Source organism: Papio anubis, chromosome 2 (assembly GCF_008728515.1).
Source record: "Papio anubis isolate 15944 chromosome 2, Panubis1.0, whole genome shotgun sequence".
In the NCBI taxonomy this organism is placed as follows: domain Eukaryota; kingdom Metazoa; phylum Chordata; class Mammalia; order Primates; family Cercopithecidae; genus Papio; species Papio anubis.
Window position 1 is genome coordinate 135,347,900 of NC_044977.1, and position 25,867 is coordinate 135,373,766.

General features: G+C 40.4%; 1 protein-coding gene across 3 annotated transcripts in view; it reads right to left on the reverse strand.

Moving 5' to 3' along the window:
• Nucleotides 1-25,867, reverse strand: part of KCNAB1 (potassium voltage-gated channel subfamily A member regulatory beta subunit 1) — a 416,330-nt gene that overhangs the window by 82,902 nt on the left and 307,561 nt on the right. For all 3 annotated transcript variants that reach the window (XM_003894919.4, XM_003894918.5, XM_003894916.4), the window contains exon 3: nt 3,886-3,923. In XM_003894919.4, coding sequence (XP_003894968.1) covers nt 3,886-3,923 — 38 coding nt within the window. The remainder of the gene's footprint in view (nt 1-3,885; nt 3,924-25,867) is intronic.

Here is a 25,867-nt window from a genome sequence, read left to right on the forward strand (position 1 = left end):
CAGTGAGTATGACAGAAGAGTGGAGAATAGCTATACACAGCTTAAGGAATAGCCAGAGAGGGATAGCCATAAACAACAGTGGAGAGGGGCCATTTTTTCATTTTGCCAATTGACTTACTAGTCATTTGGAAAATTACACACCTCACAAATAATTATAATTGATTTTTTCATTATGTTTTAATGGCAGGCTGAAGTTGCTTCATCAGCATTTCCAAAATGAACTATTTTTCTGTTTGCTTTAAAAATTAGCCTACCAAGAAAAATGTTAAGTTAGCAAAATGGAGTCCATCCAGATTCTTTAGCATAATAGTATGCTATTAATGCTTTTAATTTACTACCATTAAAACATTTATCTTGTATTCCTATAATTTTTAAATTATATCCTAACTGGAGATTAAAAGTTAAGACAGGTTTTCCCCATTATGACTGTCCTATTTTTAAACATTATTGTGCATGTATTTTATATTAGCCTGTGTTATGTCATATGACATACTGGTATATTATTATTGGAAAATGTACACAAATCTTATCTAGAGAGTTTTTTTTTAAGATAAGATGGAGAATTCTGCATGGAGACTTAAACTAAACGATGACAGAGATGTTTCCCAATCATTAGACTTGAAGGCCTGAATGTGAAATAATGAAAAACATCACCAACTAAGTCTGAAGAGTGGTTTCTGGCCTTGAGGGTGCTACTTACTAGATAGATAAATCTGGGCAAACCATCTGACCTCTCTGTAGATTCAGCCTCCTCGTTTGCAAAATGGGGATGATTTTGTTCAGCTATCTCCTTCTCCTGCATGAAGCCCAGAGGCCTCAGGCAAAGCTGATCTCACCTCCCTCTAGCGGGGGCCTGGGGGCCTACGAGTGAGTTACTCAGGAAGGGTCATGTGACACACCCTGGCCAATGAGATATGAGGAGAAGTTTGCTGGGGACTTCTGGGAACATTTTTATTTGTTCCTACTGAGTTTCTAGGAGCAACACCCTTACCCTGGAGTTACAGTTCTAATTGAAGCCTGGGATTCCGGCAGCTGTCTTTCTGCCTGAAGAAGCAGTTGATACACAAAGCCCCACGGGCCAAGAGATTCGCTGGGAAGTAGATTGGGAGTCACTGACAGAGGCAGCCCTGAAGCTTGCTCTTTGTCTGCACTTCTAGCTTAAAAGTCAAAATAATTTTTCTCTTATGGGTTAACCTGATTTGAGTTGGGTTTTTCATACCTACAGTTAAGGGCACCTTAACTACCTTACAGATAAAAAAAAAAAAAAAATCAATAAAACGCTGAAAATTAAGTGCTGTAAGATGCTAATCTGCTCTCATCATTATTTTAAAGAAATAATTATTCATATCAGTAACATCTATCTTTATTTTATGATGAAGCCAAATCATCTTTGAGAGGCACCTTACAGAGTTTGGTGTTTGTATCCTTTTGATAATATCCCTGCCAAATGGTAATTCAGTAAATGAACTCTCCCAGTGATGGGGACATCCCCACCTCCTGAGACAGTGTTGACAATGATGTAATTGTCAACAATTAACTCAGCACACTGTAGTATGGCCAGCCCTAGTATTCCATATTTGCATGTACTTTGTGTTGAGATTATTTGAAGCCAGAGAGAAAGCAGAAAAATCGAGGTAGGTCAACTCATTGCTATTGATCCGCATTTTTGCTACATGGAAAGCACTGAGCTCAAAGAACTCTATAATGGGTGAGACTGACTCTGGCTGTGTCTCCCTTCTTCTCTTTGCTGGTATTCTCTCTTCAAGGACCCACGGAAAGCCACAGATGCTCTCTGGAAGTACAATAGCTATTTACCTGGTCTGCATCTGAGGTGAGCGCTTCAGCAGCCATTCATGACAGCTTTATTGTAGTTTTTAGACTTGAAATTTTGAAATTATTCATCTCAGAGGTCAGCCCTGCACACTACAACCCAGGCAAGCTTGGCTCATTGCAGCAGAGAGCAGACACTGTGAAGAGGAGAGTGAAGACTAGGGGGAAATAATGCACTTTACTTGGCCCCTCTGCTCAGAAAGGGTACATATTTTTGTCTTTTTCCCTTCCAAGCACCATCCAGTCAGTAGTAGGTAATACATGTGCTGGATACAGAGGATTATTAACTGTAGGCCTCCCTTCCTGCTTGCCACCTATTTTGCATGAGACTTCAAGTCTATAGCTTGTGCTCTGCTTTCTGTGGCTTTGCCTTTGTGCCTCTTCCATACACCCCTTCCTGGTACCAGTCAGAGAGAGCCCTGTAGTAGACTCTGGGATGTGCCCTCAGGTTCTCCTTTGGAACTGAAGGACTTATTCCCTGAGTTGCTGTGAATGCTGCCATCAAATGGCCTTCCTCTGTCAGCCCTCTCTGGAAATTGCACTTGGCTAGAGAGAGTCACCTAGCCCAAGGTCAGACCTGCTTCCTGATCAGCCTCTGGTCCAATGACTGGTCAGTAAAAGGACATAAAGGCCCAATCCTTTATGTTGTGGCAGACTGAGACAACTCTGCAGAACCATCTCAGCTTCGGAGATCCCCATGGAGTTGGCTGAGGTCATTGTTGAGGCTGCATCATGACCCAAGTTCTCTGTCTGCCCAGTGCTGCTTTCTTCCCTGCCCTGTGCTGATCCTGAGAACACTTCCTAATAACTGTCCTGCAGGCTACTCTCTAGCTTAAAGTCTGCATCCCAGGGGAGCCTCCATGAGGCAAGCCCTCTAAGGTGACATGTGCCCAATACAGGGAACAGGCATTAGGGCAGACAAGAATAGACAGTTAAGACTTCTCTCTCAGATCTGCTAAATAACACTGGTGATTTTGGGAGCTGTGGAGAAAAGCCTCCGTTTCCCAAGTGTCTCATTGGGAATGATGGTAAGCACTACCTTTGTAAAGGGCTTATTCTGGGCCAGGTACCCCACTAAGCCCTTTACAGGCATCATCTCGTTAATCTTAACCACCATCCTGCTGAACAGAGGGTATGAGGATTTTATTGATGTGGCCGCTGTTAATACACGTAAATGTTAGTAAACCAGGTCGGTCAATGGTAGAGTGTGACTGGATCCCGCTCAGATACACTATCCCTGACTCTTCTTGCAAGTAGCAAGGAGGGATCAGAGGGACTCAGGGCATTGCCCTTAGGGGAGTTCTTGGTGCTCAATGCCTGCATACCTCACTTGTGCCGTGAAGGTATTCCTTAAAGGAAACAATAAAAATGTCACTTTGGTAAGTACTGTTTTGACTGTGTAAATGATCATCTATAGGAATTTTATGGTAAATATAATTACCATAGTTGCCATTTATTGAGTGTCCGCTACCTGCTAGTCAGAGGACTATATAAACATCTGACAAGCATGATGTGTTAATCCTTTTAACAGACCGTGAAGGTTAGCATTAACATCTCATTTTATACAGGATGGACTGAGGCTCAGAGAGGTTAGATTAAGTTGCCCAAGGCAGGTGACCCACTGTTCAGTTTTCCTAAGGACTGAGAGGGTTTCTGCAACGTGGGCTTTCAATACTATAATTGGGAACTTCTGTGCAAACTGAGACAAGTTAGTCATCCTAGTTGCAGCTAAAAATAAACAAATAAATGAAGCAAAATCACATCACAGCAATACAATCTTTTCATAAAGTGACTAATGTTTATTCCAAATTGTTTCGTTCTCTAACTGCTCAACCTGCAAGTATAGTGTACAGCTTCAAGGGCTATTAATAGTCTAAATGGAAAAAATACAACAGGCAAAATAAAATCAACAATAATCTCTGAGGCACTTTAACCATTTCCTGTGATTTAAACCTTATCCCTGTAGAATGTCAGAGTCCCAGGAAGAGGACTCCCGCTATACAGCTCTCTCTGCATTTTCTTTCCTCAGCATAATACAGGCCAAAGGTAACTTACCTCATCTGAAATTTGACCTCCAAATGTCACCCATGTTCCTAGAAAAGAATAAATATTTGCCTATTATTCATCATTGTTTTTCTAATATTGTGCATAATAAGGGAATTTCTTACCTTGGGACTACCTCAGTAGGTTGTATGGATAGTTCACAAAGGTACCTGGATGAGGGGCACATGTGGGCTGTGGCCTAGTTTGTCTTCTTCTCACTAAGTATTCCAGAAGGGGTCTGCATCCCTCTGGAGAAAGGGGTGCCGTTTCTTTACTGAAAGCTACCGTACACGCTATTGGCAGCCCTATCCTAGAAGATGCTTTCTCTTCTGCTATAGGACTATGGATGCTACTGTACAAGATGCATTCTTGCTCCCACTGAGCTAAGAAGCCACATGTTCTGAAAGTGGAGATAAGACCTTGGGTTATGGTTATGGTTCTCCCCTTCTTCACCTCCAAATAGTGGCTGTATTTTTATTCATTATTACTTTTCAAAAGAAACCCTCTTAGCGGTCTTTCCAGTGCCCACTTACAAGACTCAGGAGGTGACACTTAACGTGCCTCTTCTGTCAAGACCTGCCATTCCAGAATGGAAATCTCCATTGGTTTGGGTGAGAGTGGAGAGAGCAGCAGAAGTAAGCTTTGGGAAGGCAAGGGAAGAAATGCACACTCGGTAGCCAAAGACGTTTGAAAGTTTGTAAAGCAGAAGGGAAGCTGAAGTGGAGTGAGCACTTGCTATGCTGGTCTCCAGTCACCTCATTTATTCATTCCATCCTTTATGGATAGATCCTCCTAAAAGGAGGATTTATTCCCTTCCCTTCCCTTCATAAAGGAGGGAATGAATTCTTCTGATTCCTAATTACATGCCACGTAAAAGCATTGCACTCACGTGTGAGGAACAGTGAGATGATTGGCCCAGTTCCTGTCTCCCAGGAGCTCATGGTTTATAAGACCATTTGACAAATGCTATGACTGAGGCGAACACAAGGCAGAAAAAAGGGAGTGCTCTATTTAGATTGGAGGGTGGTGGCATTGAAGGAAGACTTCCTAGAAGAGGTGACAGCTAGGTCGAGTCTCACAGGAGTTAACTGAACGAAGAAGAAATGGACAGACGTTCTAGGGAGAGGCAAGAGCATAGGCCAGGAAAGGAGGTGGGAAACTCCAGAGAGTACTTATGAGCAGGGGTCTACACCATCAGGCCATGAGATGAAACATGGGAGCACAGGAAGGGATGGCAGGAGTGAGAGCAGTAGGGCCTGGGCACAAGTGATATTTGGGAGGGATACAAAGAAATGTGGTTGAAAATGCATATTTTGCATTTCATAATAACAGTCCTGGTTACCATTTATGGAACACTTTCCAAATGCCAGACAGTATACTAAGAAGCTTACCAGATCACTTTATCCTTATTTCCAGATGAGGAATCGAAAATTAACCAACTTGATAAGTGAAATACCCAGGATTCCCCAAACATGACTGGCTTCAAGAAGGGTATCCTTTTCAGCACACCACCCTGCCTTATTAGACCATTTCCAAATTAATTATGGCTCTTGGATTTCATACTTCATAGAAATACGTTGATATAATTGTGCCTTTTCTCTTACTTCTCAGGGACTAAAATAAAAGTAGGGTATAGATTGTTTTACTTTTATACTCTACGTATCCAGAGGTTGCAGATGGGCAGCCCACAGGGTGCCTTGTTTTGCTTGATTAGAATGGTGTTGATCCACTTGGTATTTTAATAAATTTTGAATAAGTTGCCAACATTTAAACAATTAGAAGATTTTTCTTGAAATGTTTTGATTTCCAGCTGCCTTTGACAGTGAAGGGTTGATGTCCTCACTAGGTAGACAGCCCCTAAATCAGAGGACTCTGCCCTCTCAGTTAGTTAAAGCCTCCACATCTTCCTATTGTATTCCCAGCACTGAAATCAGAGAGTAGTAGCTTTTTACCACCATGTGTTTACTGATATTTTTCTTACTGTAAAAAGAAGAGGAAAATGAACTTGTACATCTCCTAAAAAACAATTATTATAAGAAAAAAATAGGAGCATACCTTTTTTTGTGGGGGGGGGGTGGGGAAGGGAAGAGTATCCAACCAAAGAATGTTTGCAAAGAAAAATTACATCTTAAGGCACCACAAAAAAATATGTCAGCCTTGACTGCTACACAGAAAAGATGGGTGTTGGAAAATTTAATGGACTGAAGAAATGGCAGCATTTGTTTTTGAACGAGAATAAGTGAGCTGCTGTGAAATACAGTTCTTTATTAAGTGAAAAAATTGCCTGGGCATCAAAACCTTTTTACAGACAGCACAGTTTATAAGAGTCTCTTTTGAATGCTGCAGAAATTATGTGTCTAACGAGCAACTTTGTAGCTTGGTAGGTTAAAAATAAGATTGAGAACTGTCAGGACAAGTTAATTTATGGATGGCATTTTCTCTTGCGGCAAATGAGAACACAGATATAAAGAATAGCACACTGTTAACTATATTTATTTGTGGTGTGGTGAGAATTCTGAATAGGTCAAGGAACTTCAGAATTAGGAGCCCATGAAAGGCAAAACATCAGGAAATGGCTGACTCTATGTTATGAAAAAGGTCTCAGACCATTTGGATGTAGAATGCATTGGTCAAAGTCACCAAGTGTTACTACAGATGGAGCTCTCAGGATGGGTGGAGTTAATGTCAGGCCTGTCAAGCAACAGCCCATAGGTGGCACTATTTTGTAGGGACACTATCCCTAAGTCCATTAATTTCCTCATTCATCAGAAATTCCTTTGGGCACAAAGCTAAAATGGGAGAAGCCATGGATTCAGTAACTAATACCACAAATTGGCTATTCTTCTATGTCTTTGAGCAAAATCAGGTCAACATTTGCTTAATGAATTTGCTGGCTTACTTGCACTGTGGTGCAGAAGAGATTTTTTTAACTGTTAATGTAATCACAGGGGATAGCCCTATCTCTGCTTAGCAGTGGCTGACTCTACCACTTATCTGTATCTTTTGACAATTTTTCTATAGGTACAGTCACAAGTATTGCACAAATGTTTCCTTTGTGAGCTTCTCTCAGTCCTGATAAAGTTAACTTTTTGGCAAGTTCATTTGTAAAGGAATAATTTCATCTACTTTCCTATGTTGCGATCAGTTTCCAGAAATGAAGATGATACCCTAAAATTTATTCTCTAAAACTATGCCATTGAAAACTAAATTCTAAAAATGTTCTCAGACTTCAAACTTTATGAAAATAAACTAACATTATTTAGCTTACCTTTCTTATTTTTTGATAGTACCTATGTTGGGCTGTGATTTGACATTATCAAACTGTAGTACAAAAATGGTACTGAAGTCTATTTGAAGTCTAAGTAGAACAATGCTGAAAGTCAGGATTGTACACACATTTTGGAGGAGGTGATTCTAGATATAAGAACCATTTACAGTAATTCCATCCATGTCAGGAAGAGCCTAAGTTTAGGAGTAGTTCAACTCCAAAATTAATCTGAGAAAACTACCAACCACCCTCCTGGCTTAAGTGTTTAAGGCTGCATTCTGCGCATCACAGTGAAAAATACAGGGCACGAAACACGTTTTGGTACAGAAAAAAAGATGTGAGGTTTCTGATTCGAAGTCAAAGCAGTAATGAATTATGAAATAAAAATGTAGCAATAATTAAATGTTTCCTTTTTCAATTAGTTTTAAAAATTTAATATAAAATAGCATATGAATATCATATAAATTTACATTGTTACATACCTATACCATAACTTAATAAGAATAAAGCGTTTGCTTCCATTTCTAGGAGTTTGTCATTCTTTTTTTTTTTTTTTTTTTTTTTTGGAAACGGAGTCTTGCTCTGTCGCCCAGGCTGGAGTGCAGTGGCCAGATCTCAGCTCACTGCAAGCTCCACCTCCCAGGTTTATGCTATTCTCCTGCCTCAGCCTCCCGAGTAGCTGGGACTACAGGCGCCCGCCACCTCGCCTGGCTAGTTTTTTGTATTTTTTAGTAGAGACGGGGTTTCACCGTGTTAGCCAGGATGGTCTCGATCTCCTGACCTCGTGATCCACCCGTCTCGGCCTCCCAAAGTGCTGGGATTACAGGCTTGAGCCACCGCGCCCGGCCGGAGTTTGTCATTCTTACATTCAGGTTATTTTGTTCATGATGACTACTTCCTTGGCTCTTTTGACACTTGCTACTCATTTGTTTTCTAGCTATTTGTTTATAGAGTTTGTATATTTTACTAGAGAGTAAGCTCTCTGAGGGCTACAGTTTTATTTCATTCTTCTTTGCATCTCCACAGCCCTAGAATAGAAGTGGGTTCTTAGTACACAGTCAGTAAATGTTGGTTAAATTGAATTACATTGCCTTTTTGACTGCTATTAATCTTTAAAATTTTGGGATAATTTCCTACCAAACAAACATCTTTATTATGACTTACACAAAAATGAATAATGCTCATCAATAATCTTTAGTTCTTCTAGTCTCTAGATGATTTAAAAGTTTCTCCCTATCCCCGGGTACCCACCCATCTATGCCCCTCTGTGGAAAAAGGCCAAGGGAAACTCTTTCTCCTTGGCTGAAATGCCTCCAGCAAGGGAATGGGTAGGTGGTCCAGTGCAGGTGGGGTCTACCGACTGCCCCTGAGGAGGAGTTGCCTCTCACAGACAGGACACATCCCCATCCAGCCTTCTAGACAGAAGAACTCTGTTTCTATGATTTTGTTTTCTACTGTGCTCCACTGCAGAAGAACTAAGGTGACTTGTTAGTTAATATGATTCTCAAAAACCCTCTGTGACAGTTTTCTTAAACATATATCTGCCTCTAATGAGAACATGCTTTCCTGAGACCTAGGATGGCATACAATTATTTCACTGTGTAATCTCAAATTAGCGGGATGTTATTTACAAGATGATTTTACTAAACTGACAATTGTTATTTCTAACCTTTTAAAAGAAGGGGGAGTATAAAGATAACTCTTTGAACTATTTTGTGTCTTCTGATTAAACCCCTTTTATGCACCAAGGAATATTTGTTTTGAAAACCTCTGTTAGGTCCCTTGGAGTACATCTACCATAGCATAGAAAAACGATGGACGAGGCCGGGTGCGGTGGCTCCTGCCTGTAATCCCAGCACTTTGGGAGGCCGAGGCGGGCGGATCACGAAGTCAGGAGATCGAGACCATCCTGGCGAACACGGTGAAACCCCGTCTCTACTGAAAATACAAAAAAATTAGCCGGGCGTGGTGGCGGGCGTCTGTAGTCCCAGCTTCTAGGGAGGCTAAGGCAGGAGAATGGCGTTAACCCGGGAGGCGGCGGAGCTTGCAGTGAGCGGAGTGAGCGGAGATCGCGCCACTGCACACCAGCCTGGGCGACAGAGTGAGACTCCGTCTCAAAAAAAAAACAAACAACAACAACAACACAAAAAAAAAAAAAAAAAAAAAAAAAAAGAGAAAAATGATGGACGAAAGGTAGAAAGAAGAAAACTGCCCACCCACACACATCTATCTTGGTTACATCATTATCTTTTGGTGATTATCAGGCTAATTGCTTCCTGCGTATTCATTCAAAAAACATGTTTATCATTTAAATGACTGCCTTGTTTTGAGTATAAAGGATATTTAGACATTTAGATGAGATCATTTCGATATCTTACATCACTGTAGTGCAATTATCAAAACCAGGGAATTAACATGGGTACAGTACTAACACAACAGACCTTTTTGGAATTTCATTGTCTTTTTTTCTCTTCCAGGATCTTCTGCAGCATCCAACATTGCATTTAATTGTATTTTTTCTTAACTGACTCCAATCTGTGACAGTTCCTCAGTCTGTCTTTCATGATGTAGACACTTTTAAGAGTACTAATCAAGTATTTTGCAGAATGTCCCTTAATTTGGGTCTAAATCATCTTAACATTATAAAGTTGGTGATTTCCTTTTCTATATTGCAGGTTGGTCAGCCTATGGTTTGAATATATTATTATAGTTATCAAGAAGATAATATATGAATGCAATTGTAATATTAATATTAATTATGCCACAGTTAACATTTCCTCACTCTTTCATTCAACAAGTATTTATTGAGTCTACCATGTGCCAGGTATTGTACTTAGTTTATCAGGATGCAACAGTGAGCAAAACTGGTAATTATTTCTCCCATCATGAAACAGATATATGGTAAAGAAAAAGGAATAACAAAAATAAGTTAAATATATAGTATTTATAAATGTTAATTTTACAAATAAAATGTAAAATAAAATACATAGTGTTTATTGATGAATGTTAGAGAATCAATTTTGTAAAGCAGGGATAGAGCATATGAAATGTCTAGGGATCAGTATGGAAATTTTAGATAGGGTGGCCAGATAAGATTCACTAAGAAAGGAGCTTTCAGGAAAAGACCTAAAGAAAGTGAAGGGGTTCACCAGGCGCTTATCTGGAGGGAGAGTGCTCCCATTGTGGGGAGCAGTGAGGTAGGGGCTTGCTCAGCATGAGCAAAGACAAGGAGGAAGCCAGTGTGGCCAGAGAAGAGAAGGCGAGGTTCATGGGGGCCAGATCATGTCATGTCAATCATAGGAAGGACCTAGGAAAGGCTAATGAAGAAGTTTGAATACAGAAGTGACATAATCTGACTTTCTTTTAAAAGGAACACTCTGCTATTGTGCTAAGGATAGACTGCAGAGGCGAGGCTGAAACGTGGGGGACCAGTTAGGAGGCTATAATCCTATAATCCAGGTGAGACATGACAGTGGTTTGGTCCAAGGTGGTGGTAGTGAGGATGATGAGGAGTGGTTGAATTTTGGATAAACTTTGAAGAGGAGGCAATAGTATTTACTGATGTAAAAGGATGTAGGGTGTGAGAGAAGGTGAAACCTCTAGGAGAACACCAAGGTCAGAGCGTGGGAGAATGGAGAGCCAATTCAACACATTTCAATATGGATTTAATAATTTTAAGTTGGTAAACAGAGCATATGTGAACTTCAGCTTAATATAGTCAAGACTGACCAAATGTAGTCATAATTGAGAGATATTTCATCTGTTTTGAGGTGTTAATCTGTTACATAGCTAAATAATTTAAGATAAGAGATTCAAACCCTAGGTCACATTGACATTAAGCAATACACCAGGCAAAATTAACATGTTCAATATCTCAGTTGTATAGAGTAACCCCCAAAGAGGAGTGGAACTGGAGGTGGGAACATTCCTCTAAATTGTATATCCAGCAAGAAATAGGTGTAAGTCCAAAACTCGAGTTGATGCGGAGGAGGGAGTCCTAAGCTTTTGGTCACCACCTGAGATCCTTAAGCTCCAGGTTATTACCCGGGTGAGCACTTTCTCCTCTGAGCTATGGGCTGAGCCTTCCACTGAAAATGTGAACTTCCCCATGCCTTTTTGTCCAAATTCTACTTATTCTTCAGGACCCAGAACTCCAGCTTCACAGTCCAGTGCTGCTAAGCTGTAGCTTCTTAGCACTTCCCCTGGTGAGTTAAAGTATGTCTTGCTACATCATTAGAATTTTTTAGGTTCTGTTGCATTAACTCTGTGGCTCTGAGAAACCTCCAACATCTTGATTTCTTGTTTCCTTATGCACAAAATTAGGAACCTTGAGCTTCCTTCATCTCTATTATTTCATGAGTCTATGGTTTTTCTTCGAAAGGATAGGAAGTCATTCCATTTACTCTTCTCCTACCACTTTGAACTAACTGCTATTACCATCTTGACCACATTATATTGTAACTACATAGGTTATTTTTGCCTATGACTTCCTCATTAGACTGCAACTGTCCTGGGATCAGGGACTGAGTTTAAGTTTAATTTAAATTTTAAATTTTAGCCATTGCCCTGGAGCCAGGCACAGGGTAGGTAGGTAATAATTGTTTGTTCAATCAGTAAGCATTCTCACCCTTACTAAGAAAAGTTGTCTCTAACCAGAGAGCATTTGTGGAACGTTGGTTGTTTTCCTCACTACCTTGAACAAGAGGTTTTTAACCACAACTGTGCATTTGAATATCCTGGGGAGATTTAAATGGTACTGCTGACCTGATTCCTCACCAGACCCCAATTAAATCAGAATCTCTGGGAATGGAATCTTGGCATCAGTATTTTTAAAAGATCCTCAGATAATTCTAATCGCAGTCAGGGTTGAGAAGCACAGTTTAGATTCTTCTCATACTAGTAGCATCTCATCCTTTTCCTTTGTGTTTTGTTTTTCTTTCAGAGAAGAGTCTTGCTCTGTCACCCAGGCCAGAGTGCAGTGGTACGATCTCGACTCACTGCAACCTCCACCTCCCAGGTTCAAGCAATTCTCCTGCTTTAGCCTCCTGAGTAGCTGGGATTACAGGTACATGCCACCATGCCCAGCCAATTTTTGTATTTTTAGTAGAGACGAGGTTTCACCATATTGGCCATATTGGTCTTGAACTACTGACCTTGTGATCTGCCCACCTCAGCCTCCCAAAGTGCTGGTATTACAGACGTGAACCACTGCACCCAGTCCATCCTTTTCTTTACACCCTGGCTTGCCTTTCTTCTTCTTTTACTCAAGTTGTGCCATCTCCATTTTCCAGAGGTTAAATTATATGCCCATAGTTTAAATAACTAATAAGTGATGGAGTAAAAGTTGGGATTTAAATCCAGCAGACATGCTCCTGCGCCCTGGCAATCACGAGACGGTGTAGAGAGGGCGCTGTTATTTCAGTAAGAGAGGTAAGTTACATAGTTACCTTAACCTTCTTTACTTCATGCAGAATCAAAACAAAACAAACAGAACCAAATTCTTAGAAATCTGGCCTGAGGGGAAGGCCCATGATGGCGCTGGGATGTAAAGACAGGTGATGGAGGTGAAGAATTGGCTTCCTGCCCTTGGCACTCTCTACTAATTGAAGGGCATGGAATGAAGATACCCTCTTGCTGGTGAGGCTTAGAGTGAAGGGCTAAGTAAGTAGGGGGACATCAGGAGGCTTGGGCTGGAGTTCTGACTCCACCACTCTCTAGCAAGATGGGATGGTAATGGTAATAATCACAACTAGTTCACAGGATTTTTAGGAGAATGCAGTGAAATTAATTTCCTAAGTGCTTACCAGCCTCCATCATAGCTTCAGCATTAATTCCCAATCTCAGATCAACAGGTCTTACTCTTCAGGGTGCGTTCAAATCCCCCAGAACCCCCACACAGATTCTTATTCTGCAGATATGAGCTGCAATTGGGGCATCTGTATGTTTATCAAGCATCCCATACGATTTGGAGGCAAAACAATGCTCTGAGCAACCCTACTGTGGCCACTAAGATAAACTGCATGAAGACCTGTGTCTGGGTGCCTGGACGTGTTCTTTTTCAAATGACGCAGACAAAGCATTCTTCCTTGTTCTGGCTTGCATCTGTCAGTATTTCGCACAGAGCCTGGCCCTTATTTTTGGATCCAAGCTGCAGCCTGGTCTTTCATTTTTGGCTTCTAGCATGTTGCTAATGAGCATCTGGCCAGAGTTGACAAATGTGATAGCAACTTAGCCTTTTCTTTTTTACTTTCATTACCTTTTCTTGCAAGAACCACCCAGGTCCTTAAGGTGGTGGGGGTGGGATGCTTTCACACCTGCCCTTTACAGAAGAGCTTGAAATAGCAATAAAAGTAGGTAAGGAAATGGTAAAGGCCAGGAGAGGTAAAGGTGGGCCTCCTCATGTAGGTGAAGTGCAAGCAGCATCTCCATTTACAAGTAAAAAATAATATGTGTGTTTGTGTGTGTGTGTAAGGATTAAATATTACTTAGAACCCTTTCCACTATTTAAAGTTGCTATGTCAGCACTTAATAAAATAGGAATCTACGGCCAAATGAGAAAGACATCCTCAGCCTCCACGATGTAGATCCATCATGCTTTTCTATCTCCTTCGGTGCTAGGTGCTTTAAATACATCAGCTCTAATCCCTATCACAACTGCAGGGTCTGAATGATTCCATCTATTTTCCTCACCTGAGGAAATAAGGAAGTGACAGTGAGTGGTAAGAAGTGACTTGCCACAGCTGCTTAGCGGGCGCTCCACAGCCCCATGCTGATTCCTGGTGATGATGCTCGTTTACCTCCCCGCAGCCCCTGTGCTCTGCTCCAGCCAAATGGTATGGCCCGGAGTTTGCTCTAAATGCTTGTAACAGCATCCTGCTTTACAATCTGCCCATGTTCTTCCCTCTACTGAATGCCTTCCCCACTAACCTTCCTTCCCTATGGTAAGCTTTGTGTTCCCATTGTTTAGCAGAACAACACACACTGGGGCCTGCTGAGGGGTTGGCGGTGAGAGGGAGAGTATCAGGATAAATAGCTAATGCATGTGGTGCTTAATACCTAAGTGATGGGTTGATAGATGCAGCAAACCACCATGGCACACGTTTACATATGTAACAAACCTGCACATCCTGCACATGTATCCCGGAACTAAAAATGAAATTTTTTAAAAAAGCTTTGCACCTATCTCTGCCCCAAAACTGGCTGTCTAGATGAAGAACTCCGTATGTTTGCCTTCACTGCCCTGGACCACCTCCCTGCTCTCAGATTCTCTCAGTCCCACCTAAGATCAGGATTTATCTCAGGTTTTTTGCCATCTGAGGAGCATTGCCTTCAACCTCATGCACAGAGCCATCCTTGACTTTTAGCCCTAAAACCCTTTTAAGAACTCTGGATCAGGGCAGAGAGCTGGGCAACAATGACACGTGATCACTGTTGAAGGGATCCTCGGGCAGGCTGTCTGCAGCTGGGAGGGCAGAGGGAGAGGGGAGTCCAGTCTTTCATTAGGAAAGGCTAGAGGGGTGGGGGGCTGGCTGGCTGAGCCTCCCAGAAAAACCTGTGAGAATTGGAGGCTGACCTTCCAATGCCTGTGCATAGCTTGAGGTTTTGAGGGTTAAACGTCCGGGATTGATTAAAGTTCCTCATGATGCTTATAGAGATGTACAGATATTTGATATTTCTTTCTTTCTTAGATTTAAGATTTCTGTATTTCAGTGCCAAGGGATACTGCTAGCTCCATTTTGTTTTAAGATTTGTTTCAGGGCAAATCTGTCTAGAACCATTTTGTTCTGTTTCTCCATTAATCTGATCAGTACAGTTTAAAGACAAGGAAATGACATTGGAAATAGGATGAACGGTGGGGATGTGAAGTTTAGAAGAGGCAGTTCTGTGTAATAAAGCAGACTGCAAGGATTGACATTGCTCTCTAGAGGCTGTGTGGGCAAAACAGGAATGAAATTTCGGTGCACTAAATCTAACCCTAGAAACAATGACCTACTCTCCATACTTGGATGTTAGAATTTATGGTATGTAGTAACTTAAATTAATGACTTAATCTCCTTAAATTTCCTGATGTATGTATGACACCCCCAAACTGATTAAGTTAGCACCTTGAGCCTCATAGGAAAATTTAAAATAAAATAAAGCCAAAAAGTCCTTAGATAAATTTTTTCTTCTCTAAGTATTTTAGTTTTTTGACCCACATTATTGAAATAAATATTATTACTTTTATAATCAGAAGCAAAATTTATTTTAAAAATATTCTTGTTACTAGAAAATCTGTTGATGAACAAGAGTTTCCACAAATCACAGCTCTTTCTACGTTTCGAAGATGAAAAAGAGGCACTGTTTACATTTTCTTAATATTTTGTCCTGAATGTCTTGGTCAAAATTCCTCATATTTTCTCCTGCTGACATTTTAAATGTTTAAAATTATTTCTCACAATAAAGTTTCCAGGGCTGTTAAAACCAATAGGCATTACTATGCCTTAGTCATTTTGTTTTTTGAAGAACTCCTGTAGTAAATGTATTGAATAGTTAATGTAGATAAAATAATACAGTCTTAGAATAAAATTAGACACCTTCCGTGTGACACTAGGATTAAATGGCAATTTCTGATTTTTAAAGCAAATTTAAATATTTTCAATATCTTCTTCTAAAATAGGAACTATTATTAAGATTGAAATTTTTTTTCTGGTGAAATATTTGTGCAGTGTCTAGAATATAGTATATGTTTAAATATATATTTTTATTTCTTTTTTATTTATCTTTTGGTTTTCCACAGTAAGTTACTATGAATAAGAAGTCTCTGGAAAAGCACTACTGTCAAGAAGTTTGAAAGTCAATGTGACCTCCTTTATACTTTCTTTTATCTGTGAAAAGCTAATGTCAAATCTTTATCTTTGTGCAGGGATATATTTTTTGCTGGTTCAGTGAATTGTTCTCCCCCAAACAGTAATAATTTTGAGTAACTCTGGTTCTATCTGTACATAAAAAACACAGTGTGTGCTGATAGACCTGTCAGAATCTGCTGGGAAATACATTTTAATTGCATGGCAAGGCAAAGAAACTCTCTTAGTGAAAACAAGACAATACGTTGTAAAAAAGAATGAAAAATATATGGCAACAGTCCTTTCAAATTCTTCCTCTTGAGGTATGTGTGAACTTCATGACATTTAGAGTATTAAATATCATTAATAAAAACTCAAAGAGGAATATAAAATGATTCATGTGCTTTTGAATAAGTTTTTAAAATACAGAAAAATTAAAACTGAGGGAATATATAAGGGATAATTTAGCAAAAACCCAAAGATTTAAAAAGTTCCCAACCATATTACACTCAAATTTACCCAGTTTTCATGTTTCTCTGTAGATTTACAGACTTACATATAGGATTAGCTTATTTTACCTGTGCCTGATAGATACCAACTGATTTCAGCTTTAAAAAAACTATAATGTCCTTTTCCTAAAGAAAATTTATAGCTGTACCAAGTGGACAGGATATTTTTGCATCACCCATAGGACTATGCATAGATTCTCTTTTTATGCACTGACTCTTAGTCTATTTCTAAGTCTATTTCTTCCCTTTGCAGTAATTATATGCAGAAATTTAACATGTCAAAGAAGAAAATGGAGCAATAGTAAATCATAAAACTATGTTGGTACATCTTCAATCTTGGGAGATTGCAGTTAGTCCAAATTCTACAGAGTCATTCTCCTTTGAAATGATAGACTATAAATTAATTATGATTCAGGAAAAGCAAAGAACAGCTCCTAGCAGCCTGGCCTGAAGACAAGTTTCCGTTGCAAGAATGCTGGTATTTCCAGCCAGGCTTTGGCATGGAGGTGATGATGTTATAACCATAGTCCCGATTGTACAGGAATGAAGTGACTCTCCTAACAAGCTGCATGAAAAGTTATCCAGAAATTTAGGTAACTAGAGACATCAAGGAATATAAATGTTATATTTGTATCTCAACAGTGTTTTGGATTGTTCTCAAATACACAAGGCCGGCCTTCTTGAGACATTTTCAAGATTACCAACATCTCGGGATGAACTCTGTGTCCCCAGAGACTATATAAAACCTGGCATAGAGGAGGTACTTAAGAAATGTTATATGAATGATTGAATTCAAGAACAGCAGAGGAGAAGTGATGAGCAGAGAAGTAATGTCCAATGAATTCATGTATTGCCTGCAGTTGCTTTTTTCTTAATACAATTCATTGCTTGGAAATAAGTTAATCTAAATGAATCCATTCCTGGCCTTTATGTAAATTAGTGGTCTGGGTACTCACCAGCCACCACACCTGAATACACAATGGGAGAACATTTTGGAGGGTGGCTGGGAGGTCAGCATTGATCCAGGGAGTTATGACGGTAGAATAAAGCTTGCATTTGCCATCTTAAAGCACTGATGGCATCCGTTTCTCCTCCTGCTGGCACCAGGGTCCCTGGCTGTGGGAAACAAGGGAAATGTTCCCAGAGGGCTCCTGGACAGCAAAGTTCTCGTCTGGTGATGCTCCATTTTTCATTATTTTATGATTGGCCCAAATTTCAGGACTGCTTAAGATAAGAGAGTAGAACTTTCTGTTAACTCAGAAAGAGTATATATCTCTGGTAAAGACCATGCCATCAAAAGGCCTGTGTGTACACTGCGTGATAGTGTCAAAGTCAGATGGAGATTTTAGGGTCCACTCAGCAAGGACAGGGCTTCTGTCTGTCTTGTTCATCACTGTCTCTCCAACATCAAAATAGAGTCTGGCTTTGCAGGTTAACTATCTCCCAGACTAGGTAACACGTTCTGAAATTATTTATTTTATTTTCCAACAATTCTGAAAGGTAAGTTTTTCATCCTCCTGACAATATGCCTGAGATTGATTATGCCCATGGATAATTAGTTCATTTTGAGACTTGTTCATCTCTAAAATGGATAATGATACCTACTCACAGTATTGTGAGAACCAAAAAAAAAAAAAAAAAAAAAAAAACACACACACAATGATGCAAATTAACACTTTTTTTTTTTTAGAATTTACATTGTTCCAAGCACAGTGCTATACCCTTTATAGACATTTTCTTGTTTAAAATCCACAACCAATCTGTGATTTGAGTTTATTTGCTAGTAAGTGACTGAGCCAGGATGAGTCCAAGCAGTCTGATGACCTATCTTTTCCTTTTTTTTTTTTTTTTTTTTTTGAGATGGAGTCTTGCCCTGTCACCCAGGCTGGAGTGCAATGGTGCAACCTTGACTCACTGCAACCTCCGCCTCCCGGGTTCAAGCGATTCTCCTGCCTCAGCCGCCTCAGTAGCTGGAACTACAGGCAGGTGTCACCACGCCCAGCTAATTTTTGCACCTCTAGTAGAGACGGGGTTTCACCACATTGGTCAGGCTGGTCTTGAATTCCTGACCTCACGATCCGCCCACCTCGGCCTCCCAAAGTGCTTGGATTACAGGTGTGAGCCACTGCACCCGGCCAGCCAAAACTGTCAATGATTTCAATAGTATATGTCAGTGTCTAGAATAGTACTAGACAATAGTACTAGACAAATAGTACTAGTACAAGCCTACAACAGGTGCTCACTAAATGCTACTTTCCTTATTATCTCCAAAGAGATAATATATGAAGTAGCAGAAGTTCCACAAGAACATAAATGACTTTTTCAGAACCCACAGTGAAAGCCAAAGTCAACATTGGAATGTATCAGTTCTAATCACATACCCATCTTAACAAAGCTTAGAAAAATGTATTATTTATTATGGATTATTCTTAAGTGACACATGGAGAATGATGAATAGACTAAAACATTCAAACATTATTCAAAATTCTGAATTTTAATTGGGGATGAAATTGAAAAACAAATACCTCACCTGCTCCTTGCTTCTTGCATTGGTCACCAAAAGTGACCATCTGCCCTGCTCTCTGGCTGTGCTTGCTGCATGCTGCCTGGGAAGCAAAATGTTCCCAGGTACTCAAAGCCTCCAGTGGACTCAGTCATTGGATGAGCAAGTAACTTAGGTGGGGAGCCAGGCCACCTTTCAGCTGCACAGGAAGCCAGAATTTGGAGCTCCTTATCCAGGCCAGTGATCTTCAACTGTGGCCCAATTAGGAGGACCACCTGGGAAGCTGATGTATTGCTCCAAAGCAATAGATTCTGGTTTGATTGGTCTGAGGAAAGGTCCAGGCACAGGTATTTTTTAAAAGCTCCACATGTGACTGTAATGGCAGCCAGAGATGACAACTTGTCTAAGTAGTGGGTTGGGATGTTGTAGGAAAGAACTCTATGAGGTCCCAATACAGTGAGAAGCCTTGGAGTGACAGGAAGAGAGACAATAAATATTGGTCCTAGAGGATGAAGAACAATTTGGAAGGTTGAAGGTGGCCTTGACCCCAAAATGGAGATTGTAATACCTTGCAGGGTCTTTTGCCCTGACCAAATAAAGAATTACAGACTATTCCTTCAAGATTCTCTTTGGTATTTTGCCATTCATTTTATTAGTACTATTAACCTTCTGCAAAAATCCCAGTGGCAGTAAATAAGTGTAGCAAAAGAAGCTTAGCAGAACTTTTTAAAAATGTGAAATAAAACAATAATATCAGCAGTCTTATTTTCTGGGACAAGATTACAAGGGCCACCAATTCTGCTACAATAAGGTCCAAGTGGGATGCATCACTTTGATGGGGTCAGGGTGGAATTTCTCCCACTGGTGTCATGCAGAATGATTAATTTATTATGGAGATCTAAAAGCTTGACTGAATGCTACTCTGAGATGGGCTACTAGATCATTATATTGCTCCTTCATATTTAATTAACTGCAGATGACTCTTGATTTTCCACTGACATGTTATGCCTGTGGCACCCAGATTCAAATAGAAATAAACCCGGGAGGCGGAGCTTGCAGTGAGCTGAGATCCGGCCACTGCACTCCAGCCTGGGCGACAGAGCCAGACTCAGTCTCAAAAAAAAAAAAAAAAAAAAAAGAAAGTGCATTCCAAAGATAAACAAAAAGACAATTAGATGTATTTTTATACATCTAATTCAACATAGATTGAATACATACAATCTATGTCACAGTTCCCTTCTCTTAGCAGAGGTAATTGAAAATCCAGTTTTCATGTGGTTCCAGTGGGTCAATTGGAAGAGAAACACAGCAGCCACTAATCCCCCTGAATAGAAGACCAATCCTTCTTAAATTTACACTGGTTATAGAAATTACATGCATTTAGGACACTGTGGATATCACAAACTTTCAAGAATAAACTTCAATTTAAAAAAATGTATGCAAGACAGACATTTATGTGAAACCCAAAACCATAAAAACCCTAGAAGAAATCTAGGCAATACCATTCACGACATGGCACAGGCAAAGATTTCATGACAAAAACGTCAAAAGCCATTGCAACAAAAACAAAAACTGACAAACGGAAATAAACTAGAGAGCTACACAGCAAAAGAAACTATCATAAGAGTGAACAGACAACCTACAGAATGGGAGAAAATTTTTGCAATCTATCCATTTGACAAAGGTCTAATATCCAGAGCCTACAAACAACTTAAACAAATTTACAAGAAGAAACAATAAACAACCCCATTAAAAAGCGGGCAAAGGACATGAACAGGTATTTTTCAAAAGAAGACATTTATGCAGCCTACAAACTTATGACAAAAAGCTCAACATCACTGATGATTAGAAAAATGCAAATCAAAGCACAATGAGATATCATTTCATGCCAGTTAGAATGGCCATTATTAAAAAGTCAAGAAACAACAGATGCTGGTGAGGCTGCAGAGAAATCAGAACACTTTTACACTGTTGGTGGGAATGCAAATTAGTTCAACCATTGAGGAAGACAGTGTGGTGATTCCTTAAAGACCTAGATCTAGAAATACCATTCGACCCAGCAATCCCACTACTGGGTATATACCCAAAGAAATATAAATTATTCCATTATAGACATACATGCACATATATGTTCATTGCAGCACTATTCACAATAGCAAAGACATAGAGTCAACCCAAATGCCCATCAATGATAGGCTGGATAAAGAAAATCTGGTACATATATACTATGGAATACTATGCAGCCATAAAAAGGAATGAGATGTCCTTTGCAGGCACATGGATGGAGCTGGAAGCCATCATCCTCAGCAAACTAATGCAAGAACAGAAAACCAAACACCACATGTTCTCACTCATAAGTAGGTGTTGAACAATGAGAATACATGGATACAGGGAGGGTAACAACACACACTGGGGCCTGTTGGGGGTGGGCAGGGGTAGGGAGAGCATCAGGAAAAATAGCTAATGCATGCTGGGCTTAATACTTAGATGATGAGTTGATAGGTGCAGCAAACCACCAGGACATGCATGTACCTATGTAGCAAACTTGCACATCCTGCACATGTACCCTGGAACTAAAATAAAATAAAAAGACATTGACTATTAGATGGAGCAGAAGAAAATGTTGATGGGGTGGAAATTCTACAAGATAGCAAAGCTGCCATGAAAAATAGAACTGAACATGTACACAACAGAACTTGGATGAAGGTATGCCTTATTTAATTCCAAATATATTTATATATGTAAGAGCTGGTCATTAATCTCCACGTGCTGGAATCTCACTCTTGCAGATTTTGTACATTCTCCCTACATACTCTGACTTCAAACTCTTTCCCTTCTCTTCTATCTAATGTCTGTCTTCAATTCCTTCCTTATCCAGGAGGGTCAGGGTGGCTAGATGATGTGGTTCACCATTTAGAAGGTTCTCTTGCTTTATTCTCAAGTCCATTGATTCACTGTCCTTTCATTGCACCTGCCTGACAAAAACCCACATCCTTATAAATCTGACTGGCTGCTCATCACCTATAACCGAGGTGCTGAGCTGTGCTGGAGAAAATAGCAAACTATAGAGACTGACACAGTGTAAATTACTTGTCTCTAGTCCCTCATAGACCCCCAACAATCCTCTGTTTTCTAATCAGTTTTCTCCAAAGTGTGCATTTCAAACCTGCTCCACTTTTCTCAACCTCAGGTCCTACCTCCTCTTCCTTTAACCTCAGCAGGTAACAGTGCCTCCTGCTTCACAGAGAAAATAAAAGAAGACAAATTATAACCCCCTGCTATCTGTCCCATAGCAGACACAATTGGTGCCCTGCCCATTTTCCCTGAGGCTTCCAGGTGCTTGACAACTCTCTCTGGTATGGAAACACCCCATCTCCCTCACTCTCAGGTAGGTGTGCATTCCACACTGGCTCCAGAGTCCCAGGGGAATTCCAGTTTCAGTTACCCACACTAGCACTGACTTGATTATATGCCCTTTATGACCTTCCCTTTCCAAACTCACATTTCAAAAAATCATCAAACCACCTGCCTTCAAATCCTTGTTTCAGAGCCTGCTTCAAAGAGAACATAAATTAGAACAGTACCATCTTCTCCTCCTTTCTTCCTGCCACTGTGGAAGGCTGTCCTTTCTATTCAATGCTTATTTTTCCACTTATCCTATGGATCCCATCTCCTTCCTCTTTCTCAGGGACTCCACTCCACCAGTGATCACCTCTCATTACGATGTCTTTTCTTTGCCTTGAATTCTACTTTATTTCATATTAATTTTACATCCCAACTTTGATTTCCTTTTCTTCTTTGATTTGTCTATTTGCCCATTTATTTATTTTCTATTTATCTTTGACCTTTTCCTTACAGAAAATATCTAGGAACTAGCATTTTTTTCCCCACCCAATCTCAGAAACTTTGTAGTTTACTATGTTGACACCTATATTAGAGATCTTTTCCGGATATGTTATTTTAGGCTTTTAAAGGTATTTCCCTTTGTATTTTCTCTACCTGCTTTTGCCAATTTGGTCATTTACCTTACTGCCTCATTTACCTTACTGCCCTGATAGACCTTCTGTATGGGCTGTCTGTATAGGCTCACAGTATGATGAGCTTGGCTTACAGCGCATGGGCAATTGATGTATTGCTACATTTAATCTTCTGTAAAAGTGAGAATACTCAAGTCATTGAGCCTGTCTCCCTGCCTTTATTCTCAACCCTCACCACCTTGCCATCTGCACTGTGACCAGGATGAGCTGACTGAAATGTATCTGGCCAAGTGACTCCTGGAGTAAAATGTTTTCATGACTCCCAATCACACAATAGATAAACACCAAGCTTTGTGACATGGTTTCAATGCTTTTCTTAATCTTTCGGAGGTTATCTTTCATCATTTTTCTTCCCCATATGGCTCCCTCTCCAGGTCATACTAATTGAGGCTTCCCAGCTTCTCCTCTTCCTGAAATTTATATATTAATTCACTTAGAAAATATTTATTAAACCCCCAGTGTTCCCTCAGAGCCATGCCAGATGGTGGTGTCAAAATGGTAAATGATAGTAATGGTCTCTTTTTCCTAGAACTCTCAATCCAGTGGTAAGGCAGGCAAATACGAAAATAATCACAACCACAGGGCAACATATTGATAAGAGGGATCGTGATGGGAGCTTATAGGAAGCCTCTAGCCCAGACTTGAATGTTCAGGAAAGCAACAATCAAGTCAAAACCCAAGTGAGGAGTAAGTAGAAAATTTAACAAGATATGACTGTGGCATTCTTTCCCTTGTCAAGCTGACAGATTGCTATTCATCCTTCAACATCAGGTGGCTTCCAGAAGCACTTTCCCTACTCCCCCAAAAGAGGTGGTTACTTCTTCACCTGGGCCATTTCTATATCTTGTGCCTCTATCTCTCTGCCTGTCTACTTCTATCACATTCTTGTTTAACTGTTCTTTTCCTTGTGTTCTCCTTGACCTGGCTCCTTCCCAATCTATCCTTTACTACTCTTCCTCCAGGAAGCCTTCCATGACCTCCCTTAACCCTAGCTTAGTCAGCCCTTTTACGTGTTTCCATGACACTTTATATTTCCTTCAGAGTACCGACTGTGTGGTACTGCATTCTTTCATTCATTTGTCTTTCCATAATTGAGTGTATATTGAGAACCTTTTTCTCTGTTCTAGTCATGTGTTCTGAACTGATAATCCAGCAGGAAATAAGTCAGGCTAAAAAATTAATCACCATCACACACAAGTAAAAAATGCAGGGTGTCCTTTAGGGGCACATAGCCCAAGGATCTGATCCATCCTGAGAACCATGTCTTCTCCACCCCCTAGATAGGCTCTGTGAGGGCAGGCACCTGTGTGTCGTTTCTCCCTGTTTCCCCAGCACAACGTCTACTGCATCTTTGTAAACTCCATGAACACATGAAAAAAATGACAGAAAAAGTGCCTGGTCGGTGCTTCACAGAGATGACCGAGTCAGTCGCAGTGTCTAAGAGTTCACAAACTGAGACGCAGGCAACATCCGAGGCAGCAAATCCATCGGCAGGGCCAGGACAGCCAACCAGTCCTCCCTGGAAGGCACTGAAAAGGAGGGGGGCTGCTGTGCTCCTCCCTTTTGCCCTGAGGATGGTGGGGGTAGGTAATGAAGTCAGACAGAAGGTCACCTGTAGCAACATGTCTCGAGACCAGTCCTGTGTCCTCTATTCTTCAGAGAGCAGTTACAGACATTGCTGCCAAAAGAAACAGCTCAGAAAGGGCCAAAGGAAAGGCTATTGTCGAGCATAAGGTGGAGATATGGGAAGGGAGGCAAAGTAAGAGACTATGAAGAAAAATGAAGCTAATTCCAGCCACAGAACCAAGTCAGGTCCTGTCTCTTTCTTTTCAGCTAAAGAAATCCCCATGGTTAGACTGTCAGCTCCAATTCAGCCACTGCTCATTACCTCATCACCCATTTCCTATAATTATGTGTTGGTAGCCTCTTTTTCCTCTAATTGTAATTAGTTGTCAGATATGAAATGAGTATTGATGGTATTTTCTGCTTCTCTCTCATGCAGGTCTTTCTTTGCATATTTTCGTCATCCAGGTGTTAGAACAAAGCTTTTATCTGTAAATGAGTCTTAGGTCTCACTAATCCTTTGAGATTATTAAAAACATAGAAAGGAGAGAGTATATTAAAAAGGCAAAGCTGTATATTTACCCCGCAATGGAAAATTTTGTCGATTAGGCAAGTTGAATTGACTCACAAAACTCTGAGCATACCTCATGCCATAGAAAACTCTGGGAGAATTTTAATTTTCAACTATGGCTACCGATGACATAGAAAGGGCTCAGATAAGCTAAAATAAGTGGGGGAAGTCATCCCAGATCCAGGAATATATTTTCTTCTTAACTATTCATGGTGGTCATCTGCTTATTACCTCAGCCACTATTTCCCCTCTTTAGGTAAGAGTTCTTTCATTTTCTTTTGAGAATGAATCACTTCCCTACTCCCAGAACGCAGTTTGGGTGGATTTAAAGTACCCTTCCCCAGTGTCAGGGTGGGTCTTGAGAGACTGAAGTCTTTGATGATTGGCTCAGGGATGGATACATAAACCAACCAGAGCCAATGGGATGTGAGGCTTGAAGCCTCTGCAGCCCTCTTGCCAATTTCAGGACAGCTTAAGAATAGAACCAACCTGCAGCTCACAGAATTCATAGTTTGATTCCCAGATAAACCCATATGGGTCCACAGTCCAGGTGAGCCTAGAAATTCTTCCATGTGGGCCTAGAAATTTGTGTTTTTGCTAGAGCTGATGTTTTGGCTTGCTTTGAGCTGGGTTTTCTGTTGGCTTACTGTGGAAGGTTTCTGATTCATTCATACTCAATAGGCCTGAAAAGAACTGAGACTTTATTCCTTCTTCATCC